The sequence below is a fragment of the Macrotis lagotis genome, chromosome 1 (assembly GCF_037893015.1).
Source record: "Macrotis lagotis isolate mMagLag1 chromosome 1, bilby.v1.9.chrom.fasta, whole genome shotgun sequence".
In the NCBI taxonomy this organism is placed as follows: Eukaryota; Metazoa; Chordata; class Mammalia; order Peramelemorphia; family Peramelidae; genus Macrotis; species Macrotis lagotis.
The window spans coordinates 44,265,102-44,284,533 of record NC_133658.1 but is presented as its reverse complement, the minus strand read 5'-3'; the positions used below and the strand labels follow the sequence as shown (position 1 = coordinate 44,284,533).

General features: G+C 39.0%; 1 protein-coding gene across 5 annotated transcripts in view; it reads left to right on the top strand.

Moving 5' to 3' along the window:
* WDR59 (WD repeat domain 59) overlaps window positions 1-18,263 on the top strand; it is an 84,151-nt gene extending 65,888 nt beyond the window's left edge. For 4 of the 5 annotated variants that reach the window (XM_074199538.1, XM_074199533.1, XM_074199548.1 and 1 more), the window contains 6 exons: window positions 2,033-2,145; window positions 3,446-3,593; window positions 3,705-3,777; window positions 4,386-4,512; window positions 5,192-5,334; window positions 6,161-18,259. In XM_074199538.1, the coding sequence (XP_074055639.1) occupies window positions 2,033-2,145; window positions 3,446-3,593; window positions 3,705-3,777; window positions 4,386-4,512; window positions 5,192-5,334; window positions 6,161-6,396 (840 nt within the window). In that variant the 3' untranslated portion in view covers window positions 6,397-18,259. Of the gene's footprint in view, window positions 1-2,032; window positions 2,146-3,445; window positions 3,594-3,704; window positions 3,778-4,385; window positions 4,513-5,191; window positions 5,335-6,160 lie in introns of all 5 variants that reach the window. The other variant, XR_012471208.1, reaches the window with a different exon arrangement.
* Window positions 18,264-19,432: the final 1,169 nt, after the last annotated feature.

Here is a 19,432-nt window from a genome sequence, read left to right as displayed (position 1 = left end):
GATATGATCGGTAAATATAAATTTTAGATCGTAGCGCTACTGCCATGCCCCCCTCCCCATTTCATGTTCTCATTTTTGCAAATAACAATTTCTTTAACTTTTGTGTGTATGTGTGTGTGTGTGTGTACATATATATATGTATATATATATATATATATATATATATAAATGTTTATACATCTGTAATTGATCTTACATAAACTGAAGCATTAGTTATTTGTTTCTATGTATTTGATCATAAACTAGTAAATGTTTAAGAAGTTCCAACTCTGTGCCAGAGGTTACAACTGCAAAAGTTTCTGCTCTCAAGGTATTTGCGTCCTACAAGAGAGATGTCATATATCTACATAGATATCAATAAAGAATTTGTACAAACTAGTTTCCTTGAGAACAGAATCTACTACTGTGCTTGACACATAATAGGAATGGAATAAAATTTTGCTGATTGCTTATAAGGGATATACCTGAGCCCCAGAAGAAACCTAAATCTCTCAGCTTCTAAGAGAGAGAATAGGTTGTGATAAAAGTAATCCAGCAGAGTTATAATTTGTATTTTGAAATAAATGTGATAATGACAGCCTAAGTTTCAAAATGAAATATGAACTGCCAAGGATATCTCAAATGAGGAATCCAGATGTCAGTTTTGTTTTCAGATACCCTAAGGACTCAAAAGAGGCAGCAGGGAGAATGTAGAAGAGAATCCCAGAATAAGACTTTTGGTAGAGACTTCAGGGTCCTTACAGAATTCAACCAAGTAACTGGGGGGTCTCTCTTAGCTAACTACTGAGGCCACTTAAAGATAGCTCTGGTACAAGACAGCCTCTCGTTGCTCCTGGTTCTTTTTTCCTAGGGCCAGACTAAACCAATCTGATCCCTCCCTTCCCACATGATAACCCTTTATTTCAATTTTTAAAGACATCTGTCATTCTATCTTTGAGTTAGGAATAGCTTAGAATTTTTTTGTTTCTTGGACTCTTTGGTAGTCCACTGAAGCTGATAGACCTTTTATTTATTTTTTTAGGTGGTTTTTTTTTTTTTTTTTTTTTTGTAAGGCAAATGGGGTGAAGTGGCTTGCCCAAGGCCACACAGCTAGGTAATTATTAAGTGTCTGAGACCAGATTTGAACCCAGGTACTCCTGACTCCAAGGCCGGTGCTTTATCCACTATGCCACCTAGCCTCCCTGATGGACTTTTTAGCATAACACTATTCAGTGTATGAAATACATAGAATGCCACAAAGGAAGTCAATTCAATTAAAATATATTTATCCAAATGTTTAAAAAAAAAAAAAGAACAAGATCCTAGACCCCAGGTAAAGAACCTCTGCCCTCAGTTTTTCAGCTTATTCTTGTGTGGTTTAAATTTTTTGTATCTGGTATGATTTCTTAACCCTTCATTCTGTCCACTGTTATCTGGAGGCTCTCCTGCTTCTTAGCATGCTTCTTGAAATGCATTACCCAAATCTAACCATCATTCTCCAGGCCTGAGGAAAATAGGTCTCTTGCCCTCTTTATACTTGAATGTTTTGCCTGAATATTCTGGATACAACCTGAGACTGACAATATTGGCTTTCTCAGCTTGTACCACATACTGGTGAAACATTCATGTTGAGGTACCAAGGTCTTGTACTTGTGAAATTAATCCTTTTAATCAAAATTTTATATTATCTTATTCAGACTGGCTCAATGTTCTAACTGGTCATGAACTTTTTGAAGCCTGCCTTTCACTTGATAGGTTACCTAGCCATCTCTCCTAGCTTTATGTTATCTTCCAGTTTGATAATCATACCTTCTATGCTTTTATCCTAATCATAAACAGATATCTTAAATGGTACAAGACCAAGGAAAACAATGCATAATGGGATTAAATCAACTTCGTATTGTAGTAGGGGCACTGAAATATCTACCCTCAGCTCAGTTAATGAGGTTAATGAAACTTCTTGTGCATCCTTAGAAAGCAGATGAGTTTTTTAATTACCTCTCATCTCATCTTCACTTGTGTATATTTAAATGTGTTTCTTTGGTCTTTCCAGGTTTGGTCACTGGCTACAGTAGCTACTGATCTTTGCCTTGGCCCAAAGTCTGATCCAGATTTGGAGACACCCTGGGCCCGACATCCATTTGGACGACAACTTTTGGAGTCCCTGTAGGTTTTTAAGGAAATTATGGAGTTGTAATGGGGTTGAAGGAATCTGTTCATTAAAGTGTATTAATCAAATTTCCACAGCATCATTTAAGAAGAAAGTATAGAATAAGGCCTATTTTTTTAATTAGGGGATGCTTCTTGTATACATGTACACTCTGTAGATTTTTGTTTGGTCCATAGACTACTTTATCCTAATAACACAGAAATGGATGGTCCCATTGTTTGGAACTGTGAGGCTGCCATTAAAATGGTAGATTGTTTTGGGAGTCTCTGCTTGTGACTCCTTTCTCAAGTTTATTCCTTGATGGTCAGTCAGATTGCTTCAGAGCATTGGGTCTGTGTTAAGTTCATGGTACTTTAATTTGATAAGACTTATATGTTCCTAAGACATAATATTTCTAATACAGACTCCCCAACAAGACAAGCTGATGCCTCAGCATTGTGAAGAGATTCTATCCATTCTTGTAAGCTATGTCTTGCTTTACCTAATTGAGAGTAGGTTATTAGACTCTAGATTAATACCGTTTTTTTTTATATCTTTTGAAAATGAGAAAATTACTACCTACTCTGCCTACCTTACAAGATTTTTGGAAAGTGTAAATGAGATCATATGTATGAGAACTTTGTAAATTATAAAAGGCCAAACCTGTAAGGTATCATTGAAGTCATTATTTAATCTCAGAGCATGGCCCTTATGGCCTTTCCTTTAACAATCTCTAGTGCAAGGGCATTTTGATAATACAATATTTGCTCTTTCCTAATAGGATAGACTTAGAGTTCTACACCAGGACTTCTTTAAAGCTCATTGAATCCAAATGATTTCTTGGTTCCCCTTTAGCTTATTTCTCAATTGCTTTAAAGCAGATCAGGTCATGAAAATAATAGGAAACCAAAACAGAGCACTTATGTGCCTCAAAATAAATCTTTACTAAAAGATCACCCCAAATTTGCACTAGATAACTGGGCTTCATATTTGAATATGAAACACTAGAATTTTTGAAGCATTAATGGAAAGTTAGATAGAACCCATCAGAATTATATCTTAGTCATTTGTAATCCTGGATGGCGCTATATTCTACTCTGTATTTAGTCAGATGAAAAAAGAATGCAAGCCATTTGACCTGTGGAAAGCCTCAGGTCTTGCCATTGAGTTTAAAATCAGAATATCTTACAGCTAATGTGAAAATTCATGAGTCGTTAAGAGATTGAATTCACCTCTTGACAAAACTCTTCAAGATTAATGTGGTTACCCTTTTTTCAATTCTTGTCTTGGTTCATTATCTCTTCCTGCTTTCCCTAGGCTAGCCCATTACTGTCAACTTCGGGATGTCCAGACACTGGCTATGCTTTGCAGTGTGTTTGAAGCACAGTCTAGGCCACAAGGAATATTGAATCCCTTTGGACCCTTTCCTAATCGTTCTTCCAACCTTGTGTCCCACAGCCGATATGTAAGTGTATTGATTTTTTGGTTACTACTTATTTTTACTGTATGACATCACTGCTGGGCTGGTTCCTTTGCTATCTCAATAATGTATTGTTGTTATCTTCCTTCTTGGCAGCCTAGCTTTACTTCCTCTGGCTCTTGCTCAAGTATGTCAGACCCAGGACTCAACACTGGTGGATGGAATATAGGTAAGCATATAACTGATCTCACCATACCTATATTTTCAGCATCTTACAGGGCATTTGCAAAATTTAATACACAACCTTTATTTGATTGAAATCCTCATATTATTCACTGTGCATTCTGTTTTTTCCTAGAATTCATCTACAAAAAAAGTCCTTTATAGTCTATAGGCTTTAGGTATTTGTCTCTCTAAATTAAGTTTCTTTATAGAGAAATTTCTGGGCAGACTGTTCCTTTGTTTCCTTTTGTCTTCATCAGTTACATAAGAATGTATAATGGGGTTTTTCTAGTTTTTGATCCCATAACCCTAAACTGTGCTTTCCATCTCCCCATCTTCATCTGCTGCTCCCTGCTAACTCACCTGTAAACTCCTTTTTTCAAATGAGGAAAACTGGAAGATATTTGGCGATACAGACTCAAATGTGTAGACATGTTTGTATTCATAATTGTAAGGTTATCTTAATGATAAATGGGAAAACCAAGCTGGGGTGCAATAGTTCTTTAACGATAGGTCTCTGACTTTCCTACACTGCAGGTAGTGAATTAGACTCACTATATTAATGAAACAGTTTTCAGATAGTCATCATCTTTTCTCTTTTTGACTTTTCTAAAGTGGGTAGGGAAACCGAGCATGCATCTTCACCCTGGGGAGAGTCCTCACCTGATGAATTGCGTTTTGGGAGTTTGACTTACAGTGACCCCCGTGAGCGAGAACGAGACCAGCATGACAAAAATAAAAGGTAGTCACTCCTCTCGGTGATGAGATCTCTCCTTTTCTCCAATATGCAACACTTTAAAGCTAGTACTCACTGTTGTTGGACATGTTTGCTGCCATTATTGCACCAAATAATATCTACATCTTGAGCACCTTAATATCATGTCAGGAAAGTAATCCTCTTGTAACTAGAGATGACCAGAGCCTTTGATCTAATTTTCACTTTGTTGGAACCCTTAAATTTCCTAAAATCAGAGTCCTTCCTCTGAGTGAGAGATGTTCAGCAACTTTTCTGTGGAGGGCTATTTGGTGAGAGGTAGGAAAAAATCTTTGTAACATATGGATATTAAAGATTTTACTTGGGGGCAGCTAGGTGGTGCAGTGGACAGAGCACCAGCCCTGGAGTCAGGAGTACCTGAGTTCAAATCCAACCTCAGACACTTAATTACCTAGGTATGTGGCCTTGGGCAGGTCACTTAACCTCATTTGCCTTGCAAAAAAAAAAAAAGATTTTACTTCACATATTTTTCTCAAAGACAGAAAAAAATCACCATCTGTGGGACCTCATTGAATACCTGGAGAATCTGCTCTTTCTTCATGTACCTGTCCTGTAACTTGGGGAAAACAATGGCACCCTTTTAATCTTTAAAAAAGGGGGGGGGTAGGGGTGACAACCAACAGAAGAATTAATGAATTTTCTCCAGGCTTCTGGACCCTGCCAACACTCAGCAGTTTGATGATTTTAAGAAGTGTTATGGAGAAATCCTTTATCGTTGGGGTCTGAGAGAGAAACGAGCTGAAGTTTTAAAATTTGTGTCCTGCCCTCCTGATCCTCATAAGGGAATTGGTGAGTGCTATGAATTTTGGTCTCATCATTTTCATTATCTATATGTTCCTCTATTTTAAATTTCTCAGTGCTTAAATCCTGGAGTAAATGTTAAATCTCATTTATAAGCTGAACTTTAATATTTTTAAAATCTCATCACTAAGCTTATGAAAATGTGGAGACTCTAGCCCACTCTTCAGTTTTGGTTTAAGAGAAGGTACCAATGGACAGAGAAGTCTTTCATCTATTCACGTTGATTGTAATTAGTAACAGTTTTAAGAATCTTGCTCATAGGGGCGGCTAGGTGGTGTAGTAGATAAAGCACCAGCCTTGGAGTCAGGAGTACCTTAATAATGACCTAGCTGTATGGCCTTGGGCAAGCCACTTAACCCCATTTGCCTTGCAAAAACCTGAAAGAAAAAAAAGAATCTTGCTCATTTGATTGGTTTACAGAAAGAACTAAAAACAAATCAGATACTAATCTACTTCGTTATCTGAAGCATAAACAGGTAAATATTTTCCAATTCTAAAATGTTCAAAGCTAATCCTGGATACAAGTCTACAGTTGTCTATAACTCTCTAGCTAACTTTGAAATCAAGAACCATCTAGGTTCAAATCCTGCTTCTGAAACACTCCAGGAAGATCACTTCATCTGTCAGTGCTCCAGTCACCTGGGGGATTGAGGGGCAGATCTACTTTGGCAAAGGGCAGAACTTACCCTGAAAGTTTCCTACACCAGTGAAATCACAGGGCTGAACCAGCTGAACAGACAAAAAAGCAAAATTCCAATGAAAAAATGCTCACATTGTTCCTTTGTTTTTTCTTTCTATCTGAAACCATTTCTAGAGTTTGGTGTGTATTGCAGTCACTGCCGGAGTGAGGTTCGTGGAACCCAGTGTGCCATCTGCAAAGGATTCACATTCCAGTGTGCCATCTGCCATGTGGCAGTGAGAGGCTCCTCCAACTTCTGCCTGACCTGTGGACATGGTGGGCACACCAGTCACATGATGGAATGGTTTCGCACCCAGGAAGTGTGTCCTACTGGTTGTGGGTGCCACTGCCTACTTGAGAGTACATTTTGAAATCTCAGACTGTAAACACAGTGAAGGACCCCACAAAAACTAGGAGATCAAACTCCCTTCCAGGTCTGGATCACTGCACCACCCTGAAAGTGGTGATCTCTTTTACAGAACTCTTCTCTGACCTGGCCATTTTTTCTTGGATTCCTTCCCAATTTGTCCACTGCTGGCAGTGGTCACCACTCAAAGGAAATTGAGTCAGACACAAAGCAGTAGATCTTGTATTCTCAATCTCAGGGGAGCCCCATGTTAGACATTTTCTTGGAGAAGAGTCTTTGCTTACAGGGTCAGGGCTTACTTTGGGTTTAGTATCATTTCTGATGTTAAGCAGGACCAGAACAAAGAAAAGAGATCAAATTCAGACACAAGGGACAGTCTTCTCAGCCTGCTGACCATAACTATTAATTGAATTGAAAAATGGTTACATCCCTTTGGAAACTTGGGTGTACATTTAATGAGCTGTTGGGCAGTGGCCTTTAAGCTATGACATTTAAATTATGAATATATGATATGTACGTAAGGATTTTTACGATGGTTTTTATTTTTGAGCTGCTATTTCTTGGCCAGTAAAAATTCTGGTAATTGTGTAAGGAAAAAAGAATTAAACAACATTTTAATGGAACATGTACAATTTTCCTATTTGTTGTTAACTAAAGTTGTTATAAAAAGATCAAACTAAATGCCTAGACTGGGTGAAAGAAAATAACAGTTTGCTTCTATGAAATCTGATCTCAGAAAATAGTTTCACGATGGAAGAATATTTCTAAGAGAAGTACCCTGTTCCTTCTCTGGATAAAGATGGAGATAATAGATGGCACTTGAAGCAGTTTTCTCCGACATCTTTCTGCTGAACTTTGTTCAAGGTGACATCCCAGGTGGATGTGACTAAGGTGCTGGCCTGGCCTCCTGAAATACTCTCTTCCCTCTCACCCTTCCTCACCGCTGACTCTCTTACTAGTTTTCTACACAGTCTTAAATCGGCCTGGAAAAGGAGGCCCTTAGCAAATGTTTCTGGTGAGAAAATTCGTGTCTTTACAGTCAGTCAAGTAAAACTTGAACGTTTACAGCTCCAAATAAATGTTGGCCTAATTAATATGAATATAATTCCATGGCTTGAAATATTTATAAATAATACTCAAGCATTATCTGTGACCATGCTTTGGACTAATTGTGCCTTAAAGAAACAAGCTCCAGTCTTTGTTACAGCCTGAAGACTGGCTTTTTTTTTTTTAACAGGACTCCAAACTTAGCCAAGTTGTTAGCACGCCTGCATCCATTGAAAATTATTGACTTCCTCCGCAGAGAGCATAAAAAGTTGGCAGAGCCAGGAGCATTGGGGACGCTAAGAAGTCAAAAAGACCAAGAGCTCCTTTCAAATGTACTTTTCTCTTGTCTGTGCAGTTTTATCATTGACAGTAACAAATGAGCCTCCAGTAACTGAACACCGAACACAGTTTCTGTCTGAGATTTTCACAGAGGACAAAGGATCCATCACTTTTCCAAATGGAATCCCAAGTTGCACAGAGGAAAAAAACACCTTCCCGCCTCCAGGCTACTTGGTCTAATGTGAAAGTTTGTCTCTTCTGTGTGTTCCTATCGAGAATCAAGTGTATTTTTTTTGTGTTGACAAGTATGCTATTATGTAAAAGTCCTTCCTTCTGAAGTTGTTAAAAAAAAAACCCAACCCAAATCAAGTTTTGTTCAAGTCTTGTGAGTCTGTTGTTATAATTGTGTGGTGAGGAATTTAAAGTTAAAAGAAAACATTCTCTTTTCTTTCTCATGCCTTTCAAAGTGGAGATTCTTTTTAGAATTTATCACAGTCCAAAGATGAGATTGCTAACTTTCTAGAAACATTTATAGATTTAAAACTTCTCCCCTCGGTGATGTTGGATCTCTGAGTACTCATCATAAGTGGTGCTCTCCCTCCTTCTCCCACCTCTTTCCATGGTCCCCTTTGACTTCCTCTCTGCTTTTCAGAGTAGTAGAATGTTAAAGTAGAGCAGTCTTCTCACCAGAATATAAACATTTGGGGCTAAAAATTCACATTGTCTAATCCAATATGCCTATTCTTACCTCCAGTAGTGGAGTAACACATTAGTTAAAATGAAAGAACAAAAGAGGAAAGAAATAGGTCTTGAGAAATCCCTGCATCTCCTGAAGAGAAGGTGCCCCATACATATTTGATATGTGAATAAATACTGCCATGTTCCCTTTGGAAGTCTGACCTAGTAGGCCAGATATATCCTTTGCTGTACAGAAGTGAGCATCTTCCCCAGAAACAGGGGAAGGACCCCTAAGGTGCCAGAAGCAAATGAATTGTTCCCCTCTTCCCTCCCTGAAACCCCTTTCAGAGAAGCTTGAGACCTCTAGCCTTCCTTTCCCTTTCTGGCCACAACTCTTCTACCTCCCCAAGCTGGGCCTGAGGTGAAATTACTCCTTTTTCTCCCTCACAGTTTTCAAAGAGAGATGGTTTGATAAGTGTCCCCTTTTGGGTCTCAAGTAACATCCTCAAAGAAAGTAACCAATTGGACCAGCAGCTACTAGGGACTGGATAGGATGTGTGAAATGTATGATACCTATGCAAGATTCACCTCCTCAAAAGCCAACACCCCTTCTAGTCTTCACATCTATGATTTCAGTTCAACAAGTTACTAAAGGTCTAGGTGCACATTGATCCTAATATTTATATTGAAACATTTCTCTGGATATAGTACTATTAAGGAGTTATAAACCAATTTTGTCCCCTCAGGCAAAGAGTTTCAGCCATAGTTACTTCATTTTCACAATTATGCAACTAATGCAGCAAAAGAAAAGGAAAAGAAGGGACAATCGGGTCACCAGGAATGTGAGAGTTTCACAAAAACTTTGGAGTGGCTCTCACTCCTGGACTTGAACATGTATTTTGGGGAATTCGCTGTAAAAATGATGGATAATCTGGAACAAAATGCATCATCTTGATGTTTGACTGTAGTATTTATTGATTGGTGGGTTTGCTTCTGGCTTGATAAAAGAGATACAGTGCATCTCTTAACAGTTCTCATTTATTAAAACCCGATACTTTACTTAAATACTCAAGACCCATTTTCTAGAAAATGAAAATATTATATATGCAGCCTAGTAATAGGCTGTGGTTTCCCCAGTTAGTAGGTTGGAAAAGTAGGTTTTCTGTGATATCCTTTGACAGTACGAGTAGCAGCAGCATTAAATAGCATTAAACACATTCCTACTTATGTTGTGAGATAAGTTGTGTAGACATAACCAGTCCTTAGCAGCTTATCCATCTGAAAAAGAGAATCCTTGGCTTTCCTAAAGAGGATGAGATTGGAAGTATTTCTCAGTTATGAGGAAGTAGGCTTAGTTTGGGGTCTGGTTTAATTTCACTTAAGTTACCCCTTGTTGCACAAGAATTTCAACTTGGTAGCAAATATGATTTAGTGATGACAGCATTGGGAGGGTAAAGTGTTTCTCAGTAGAACCAGGTACTCGGATATGCCATTGGAATATTCCTCCACAATGACTGTCGTAACTGTGTTTGGAATTGCCATATCTGTGATTGAGGGGGAAAGATCTCCTAATTGACCATTGAAATTCATTAATTCAGTGTTTGCAATAGAAATGCTGTTAGTTATGAGGGTGGATTTAAGAGATGACTCTTCTGAAAATGTCTTTTCAAGAACACTTCATTTTAAGTCTCACTCTAAGTTAATGATTTAATATTTAATCAGAATCTTAGAGTTGGAACAGACTTGAGAGACTGTCGTGCCCAGCCCATTGTTGAGTATAAAGCATCTTGACAATATCTCCAACAAATGTCTTCTGACCTCTGTTTATAGATGATTGAGGAGACTCACACCCCTTTCTGGAGGCAGTGCTGCCTACTCCACTTTTGTATCATTCAAATTGTTAAATAGTGCTCTCATAGAAAATTATCTCTGAAAAAAATTTTTTTTACCTTTACAACTTTTTTAAAATCAATTCTGGGGGTGGCTAGGTGGCGCAGTGGATAAAAGCACTGGCCTTGGAGTCAGGAGTACCTGGGTTCAAATCCAGTCTCAGACACTTAATAATTACCTCGTTGTGTGGCCTTGGGCAAGCCACTTAACCCCATTTGCCTTGCAAAAACCTGAAAAAACAAAAAAAAATAAATTCTGTTTTGCTTAGTTCCAGATTCTCTTCCTCCTTCCTCTTCCATTCATTGAGAAGGCATAAAAAAGAAAGCCCATTATAAATATTTCTAGTCATGCCAAACAAATTTCCACATCAAGCATGTCCAAAGAAAAAGAAAGAAAAAACAAAGAACATATGCTTCCACCAGCACTGAGTCCATCAGCTCTCTTAAGGGTGGACAGCATGCTTCATCAGGAGCTCTCTGGAACTGTGGTGGTTACTTGTGTTAATCAGAATTCCTGAGTCTTTCAGAGTTGATTTATGTTTACAATGCTGTCGTTAAATATATAAGTTGTGCTGATTCTGCTCAGCTCACTTTGTATCAAAATCTTCTCAGGTTTCACTGAAGTCATCCTCCACCCCCTCCTCAGCTTTCAGATTATTCCTATTTTTTATCCTCTAATATGAATCAAAACAAGTCTCTTTTCTTTTTCAGTGAGCCAGCACTTGAAATATTCTAAGTAACTTTCAGATCCCCGTCTTCTCCAGGCTCAACTTACTCATCACCTTCAGCCTTTTCCCATATAATTTTGCCACACTCTGAGACTTGGCCTCTTGGAGAACTGGGGGATGGAAAAGAAGCCAGAATCATTGGATCTTTTCTAGTCCAGGTCAGTGGTTCCTGTGTACTAAGCACTGTGCTAAATGGAAGAGTAAGGCCATTCTCATGCTTGAGGAGCTCCCATTTTACTGGGGGTGATAACACAGAGGAGGGTCAGGTACAAGTCAGATGGAAAGTCCCTGAAGCCTCTGTGCAAAAGCAAAGCAAATAAATAGTAATGTACCTTAATGTCATTTCCATTAACAAAATCACATTGGGTTCTGACATTGAAGGATTTGACAGTGTCAAGGACTAGGGTGGCGAGAACTGTCTTTTCAAGGTCTTCAATAGGTGCCCCATCTGCACCAGTTGCCGGGTTACATCCCCACAAAGGTCAGGTTTAGAAGCAGTTGAGGGAATGCTACTCTTCTTTCGGGGTTTGGTGGCAGTAGTATTATCCACTGCGCCACCTAGCCGCCCCTACTCTTCTTTTTTCTTGAGTGTGTGCCTTATTGTCAACTGATCAGCAGTCAGTGGTAGAGGATAAGGCTTCCTTTTCCACAAGGGCTGCTTCCCTCAAAGGCCCTGGTGGGCTAGGGACATGCCAGCTCTTGGAGCTCTTGGGCTTAGGATCCTGAGCTATCTCCAGTCAGGGTCTGAGAGAAAATTGTAGTCAAAGGAAGTTTGATTCACTGGGCACATGGTGCCTCATATCTCTCCCTCAGGATTCTTATATTCACTTTTTTCAACAAAAATAAAATTCAAAATGAAGTCAACAAAAGAGATGAACCATTGTTTTGTTTCACTGTACAACAAGATATGTGCTAACAAGGTCAAATTGGAGTCAATGCTTGTAGAGTGTCCTTGGTACAACCTATTGCTGTCACCACAGCTGCTTTGAACTCATGATTCAGGCAAGTGTGTTCACATGCTGCCTATCTTACTTGAAGGTGAATGTGTATATTCATAGTTAATCTTTGTGGAAGGTAAAGGACCATAATGTCTTATATTTTTCAAGTGTCATTCATTTTACTATAATATAATAAGCTGGTTTCCAAAAAAGCCATAATTTTTAAAAATGGAAATAACTGGAGAAGGGTTATAGATTATTGTTTGAAACAAATTGAGAAATATGATTTAATGAATAAATAGGTAACTGGTTTGAAGAGAAAAATCTTTTGGAGAAGCTGAAATGACATTAGCAAATTGGATATAATTTAAATACAGAAACAGAAAGTAACCCAAATCTAGAAAATATAATCCACTATATTTATCTTTAGTCTTAAAAAATAGTTACTAATGTAAAGAAAAGACCATGGGGCAGCTAGGTGGTGCAGTGGATAGAGTGCTGGCCCTGGAGTCAGGAGTACGTTAGTTCAAAATCCAACCTCAGACACTTAGTAATTACCTAGCAGTGTGGTCTTGGGCAAACCACTTAACCCCATTGCCTTGAAAAAAAAAGTATATGTGCAGAATACATTGACTAGACAACTTTTTGTAGAAAAATGGTGCTTTTCTTAGGCAAAACCAAAATTAAAAAAAAACCTCTTAACTGGCACCTCAAAAGGATTGCTTGCTTTATTTAAGGTTGCTTACAAAATTGCTAAATGGAAAAAAAAAAGTCCCATGCAATAGAGAAAATGTTGGTACTTCCTAGAGCTGCTGATAAGATTGAGATGGTACTTAGCAAATCAGTAAAGAAGCTTTGGATGATTCCCTTGCAAATATGATGGTGGGAAGGTAAAATGTTATGACCTTTGCAATCAACTAATTCAGAAAGTAAAATCTGCCACTTTTGCCTTGCAAAGTGGTTAAAGCAATGAATATAAAGACGTTCATTTTGATTACATAAGTGCAATGTTGAAACTGATGTTAGAGAAGGTTTACTATTTTTTTTTATTGTTTATTTGTAAGTTTAAGGAAATGCACATTGAGAAATTTTCAAGATCATTAACATTTTCAATGAAAATGATGAAATGTAGGATAATTGTTTTGGATAGTGGATTGAATTTGGTTGGCCAGGTTGAAAAGCAAGTCTGTAGACAAAATTAAGATGTGAAGCCTCATACAATTTGAATACATTGCAATCTTCACAGTCATTTGTGTCAAGGACTATGAATGTGGAGTTTTATATATTTTGTAATTAGTTTTATGTTTCATTACTGTTTATTAAAGTGTCTTTGAAATGTTCAATTTAATTACTACACATTTTGGCAGTTTGAAGCATGCATGTTCCTTCCCCTATAGATTCTCTTGGTCTATGCTTTGCTGTCTATATTTAGAAGCTCTGAATAATTTTCCAGTGTTATTTTCTGCATTGTGATATTTTGGTGAATTTTTTTTTAAATCATGTCCTCCTGAAAAGACTTGGGAGACCAATAACCCTTAAATCATCCGTGCACACTCTCTTTATGGTCATTGCTTTGGTTTGTATACAGAATGTCCTGGTGATCTTAGTATGGGTCTAAGGTAAGATGCTTAGGGTATAGAATTGATGTGTCTTTTAAGTTGTTTCCTTTTAAGTTGTTTCTGCTAAAGTATCCTCTGTTTTGGTGGTGTCATATTCCAAATCCATTCATCTCTCACTTTGTTAGAGGAATTCTCTAACATAGATTCCTATGGAATTGGTGGGATATTGGTTTTTAAGCAGAGACTGGACAGTCACTTGAATATTTCTAGTGGGTTTTCCTTCACTTAGGGAATGGCTTTCAAATTTTTGATTCTCTTTTTCCTAGTCTGATGCTGGTGTTTTATAATTCTGCATTGAGCATTTTGTTTTCTGTACTGGAAGTCCTAATTTTACCTTTTTTTTTTTTTAGCAATTTAGATTTTTCTTGTTCCATGCTTTCTGGGGAGTGGGGTACACAGGGTTCTCTATTTCATTGGGCACCATTGATTCACTTTCCTTTTTGTCAGGGTTGTCCAACCTTTTAAAAGTTTTTATTGAAACAATAGACAATATATTTTGATTTGTCATTTTAGAATGAGAGCTCTGTGGTAGCTTGGCTTCATTCACTAAAGCATTTAGTAAAACCACAAGTGGGCCACACAAAATCGTACTGTGGACCACAGGCAACCCACGGGTCTCATTTTGGACCTGTTTATAATATTTGCTTTGATATTTTTTCCCACAATTTTGCTGATTTTTCCTTCTCTGATGGTTTATTTGTGGACCAAACTTAAATTGAGGCCTTTCCCTTGTTATCTTTGGTTTTTGTGCCTTAGTTTTGTATCTCCATTTCTGTTTGGCCTCTCCCTCTTTATTGGAGCCCCTGACCACCCAAACCTGAACTGTAAGACTGAGGCAGTCTTCTCTATAAGAGATTTGAGGTTTGCTGGCCTGGCCCTGCTCTTAGTAACCTCCAGGATACAGACCTGGGCCTCTGAGTTTCCAAATGCCTTTCCTTTGGTCCTCTGTAGAGACTATGTTGACAGTTGGGCCCACCCAGTTCCTCACTTGACATCCCATGCTTCCTGCAGATTGCTGTACTAGGTCAGAATTGACCGAACTGATCTGGGGCTCAGGGCTGGGACTGGAACAAAATGAGACTTTTGTCTATCTAACAGTTAATAAAAGGAAGGCCCTTCAAGGGCAGGGAAAGGATATTCATTGAGAATGCAGCCTTGATTTCCTTGAGGGTGTCTCTCCTGTGCTTTTCTTAATCATGCTGATGACCATGTAGGCAGCCTGAGCTTGAGTCTCCTCCAATGATATCTCAAGGACAGTTGCGATACTTCTAAAAAGAAAAACAAGCCTAAGCTGCTTGGAATGGAATGGAACATGAAGCTGCTTCTCCCCCTCTGGAGGCGGGGGTGTTTGGGGAGAGAAACTCCAATTTGTGAGTAGCCTGTGCCTCTGTGCTCACAGCTGTTGGGTGCTTGTGGGGCAAGATCAGAGAGGCACAAGATGCTGACTTGACTCTTGCCTGGTTCTATCTTCTTACCTTACTGTGCTAATTTAGTTCTAATCTCCATTTGGTAGAGATTGAGGATATAATCACCTGCTTGGAAATTTAAAGAGATTGTACCAATCAATAATGGTAAATCTGCCATGTGGCTGCTCACATACCCTAGTATTGGCTTTTAAAGGACATTGATCTGTTTGTTACTTTTCTCTTTATTCTCTAATGATTTCATTCAGTTCAGTTCAACAAAGACTTGTTAGGAGGTGACTCTTGAACTTGAAAAAAGTTAGATTCTCTTGAGGAAGAGCTGAGAAAGAAGTATATTCCAGGCTTAAAGTACAACCGTTATAAAGTTTTGGCAGAGGGACATTGTGAACTTATTTCAAGGAACAGCTTGAAGACCAATTTGACTGAAATATAGAATAAATGAAAGGAGAGTAGTGTGAAATGTCAGGTAAAATAGGGGCTAATTGAGGAGGGTTAAATTGAGGACAGGTTGAGTAGTTTGTATTTTTATTCCTAATAGTAATTACTAAACCTGCCTTCAATCTGGATTTAAAAAAAACCCAAATAGCTGATTTTGTCATTGTTAAATAGATTTGTAAATAGAAAACCAGATTTTCTGTGATTGATTTTTTTCCTTGAATATGAAATTTTAGTAGTAACCACTAGGTGAAAGATTGTATTCTTTAGTCCCCAGCAGAGATTCTTCACATATGGGTAACTGAGAAATACAGGAATGACATGCTTCCCCCCCCAAAAAAAAAAATAACTCATTAACTCCTCCACAAAAGTCTTCCAATACTTTCTTTGTGGCAGAGGAGAGCTTTGGTTCTCAAAGGTTATGTAAGAGTGGAATGTTTCTTCCAAAATGAAGATTTCAAGTGTGGCTCCAATGACAGACCTTTAGTCCTGTGTGGTTTTCTGCTTCTGTTCTGATGGTGGCAGAGTAAAGGAGAAAGGAAGCTCTAGGAATGTGACCATTCTATCCTTGAACAGGAGCTTAACTGATGTGAAACGATTGTTTCAACTTAATGATGATATTTGTCCTTCATTCTTTTTTGGGGGGGGGATTTTTTCAAGGCAAATGGGGTTAAGTGACTTGCCCAAGGCCACACAGCTAGGTAATTATGAAGTGTCTGAGGCCGGATTTGAACTCCGGCCCTCCTGACTCCAGGGCCAGTGCTCTATCCATTGCACCACCTAGCCTCCTCTGTCCTTCATTCTTGAAGAAGACCATGACATCAGGAAGGTAATGCCATGACAAGCACGTGAATTGGGTTTGAATGAGGGGAGCTGTGGCTAAGTCACCAGCCTCATTTTCTCATGCCAAACCATCTGGGTCCATTGGTCAAAAGAATCAGGACCACTGGAGATGACTCTGGATGAGAGACAATCATGGAGAAGTGACTTGCACAAGATCACATAGCTAGTGTCAAGTGTCTGAGTCTGGATTCGAATTCCTGCCCTCCTAACTCCAAGGCCACTACTCTATCCCCTGGGTCACCTTGCTGCCCTTCAGCTTGATATACTTTTAGTGGAATTGGACCATTATCAATATTGTCACTTTCACTATAAATGAAATTGGGCAGTTAGATGGCACAGTGGATTAGAGCACTGGCCTTGGAGCCAGGAGGACAGGAGTTCAAATTCAGCCTCAAGACACTTTACTCTTCTCCATTGTGTGACCTTGAGCAAGTCACCTAATCCTGACTGCCTTGCATCCAGGGCCATCTCCAGTCATCCGGATTCATATCTGACCTCTAGACCCAAATGACTCTGGATGGGAAAATGAGGCTGATGACTTAGCACAGTCCCCCCTCACTCAAATCCAATTCATGTGCTTGTCATGGCATCACTTCCCGATATTGTGGTCTTTGAAAATGAAGACAAATATTATAAATGAAATCAGAAGACACGAGGAAATTGCAGCTAAATGGAAGAGTGGGTTATGAATTCTCTTCAGAGACAAGTAAGAACAACTGTCAAAAGTTCTTCAAGTAACCAGTGGGAATATATAAATTATTTCATGGAGATTTCATTATCTTGTTTTATAAAGCTTATAAAGAAAGAAAAACAATTCAGCAAAACCAATGGACACTGGCCATTTCTGACAGCATAGACAAAATTCTACACTCATTGTCTCCTATGTCTGCAGTAAAAGGAGAAAGTTGAATTTTCTCATTTTTTCTTCTTTCATTACAATTATTCCACATTCCATTTTCATTTCATTCTTTTTTGTTTACCTTTTTCTACTCACTTTACATATTAGTTCATATAATTCTTCCTATGTTTCTCTGAATTCTCCTGCCTGATCTCCAATCTCCTCTGAAAAGAGGTGTGGCACCCTTCTTAATGATTTGCTACTGGTCATACCCTACATATACCAGTAATTCTGAACCTGTAATTCTCTCCAACTTCTTCCATCTTTTAGAAATCACCAAGATCCTCGTTCTCTCTAATGACTTCAATATACTCTTTCTTAAACACGCTAACCATTCAGTTCTTCCTTCTATGAACTGTTTCTTTTCTGTACTTCAATCATGCACAAAGATGATCCTACCCCTAATTTTGTTGTCATCCACAAATACACCACTTCCATGTTACAGAATCTGAAATTCCCTTATCTGATCCTAATCTATTTGCCTTTCCTTGCCAAACTTGACTCTTCAACCACACCAGGACCTCCAACCCTTGACCCCTCAGATCTTTCCCAGACCATTACACCTGCATTAGCCCTTTTTTCCTTTGGTGATTGAGTTCAACTCCACACTGTCTTCTTTTTAGACCTTGGTCCCCTTAGTCTACCTTCAGTTATGCCCTGCCAGTCTTCAGCCTTGAATCACTCCTCCATCTGCCACTTTAACCCTACATATTGCTACTGAACAAAGGTGGAGAAGTCATGCAATCATTCTATTTGGATCCACTACAAGTTTAGGCTATTTCTACCTCCACTGGGCCCTCACTGCTGCTTGGTAATTCTACTACACCTTATCAGCTCACTATCCCACTCTCCCCAGCAGGTCTTCCAAACCTTTCAACCCTCTTTAAACCTCACGTGACTGCTCTTCCCTCTTAGCTGAGGATAAAATAATGAGGTCATTTGCCATAAATTCCCTCTTCTCCCCTATTTCTCATTTGCCTGCCTTCTGCCATTGTCTCATTCAATCCTCTCACATGAAAAGGTAGCCCTAATTCTTAGCCCTCTATATATACAAGTGATCCCATTCTGTCCTGTCTACCCATTGCCCCTTCTGTCACCCCCAGTCCCTCATTTTCATTCTCACCCTTTTTCCTGGTTCCTTCCCTACTGCCTGCAAACATATCCTTAAAAAGCAAAACAAAAAAAAAAAAAAAACCCTCACTTGAGTCTCCTGTCCCTGCTATCATCCTGTCTCTTCTGCCCTTTCTGTCATCTATAAGTCCCTCTACTTTCTCCTCTCACTCCTTCATCCCCTTTCATTCAGCTTCTAACTGCTTTCTTCAGAGTTACTTGTGATCTCCACTTGCCAAATCCAAAGATTTTTTTCTCAATCCTCATTTTTCTTGACCCTTCAGGACCTTGCTCCCCTCTCCACCATGCACTCTTCACTCCAGTGACACTGGCCTCTTGGCTGTTCCACAAACAAGACATTCCATCTCTTGGGATTTTCCCCGCATGCCTAGAATGCTCTCCCTCCTCATCTTGTGGCTTCTTTGGATTCCTTTAAGTCCTAACAAAAATACTGTTTTCTACAGGAAGCCTTTCCCCATTGCTCTTGCCTCTATTGACTTTATTCTCTTGGTTATTTTTTATTCATTACTCATTTTATGTAGATAGCTTGTTTGAACATATGTATTTCTTTCTTCTCTCCTCCATGAGATGGCAAGCTCCTTAAGAGCAGGCACTGCCCTTTGCCTCTTTGTATCTCCAGGGCTTATCACCAGCCTGACACCTGGCTGATGCTTAACCATTCCTTATTGATAACCAGAAGATGCTCTGTCCTGTCATGGAGTGTGTCCTCTGAAGGGCCCAATAGAAATAATCGCTAATGACAATGACATAATAAAATGAAAGGAATGCCTTCCCCCAGACCCATCCACATGGGGGATACTCTACATGTCCCTGCTTTCTTTCCCAGTCTGGCTGTCTATACTGTGTATAAATTATTCACATTTCCCCCCATACACCCCCCCCACACACACACACAGATGGTTCTAGGCAGATCTGCCTGCTTGATACCTCCCAGATTGTCTGTATACTTGGACCCCTCCACCAACTCCACCCTCCACATGGGGGATTTCTTTGTTATTCTTCTGTATATATTTTGTATTTTTACTTCTGCATTTTCCACAAGCAGAATGTAAGCTCCTTGAGGGCAGGGCTTGTTTCATTGTATCCCCAGGCCTAATATAGGCCTAGGTATATAGAGAATACCTGATAAAA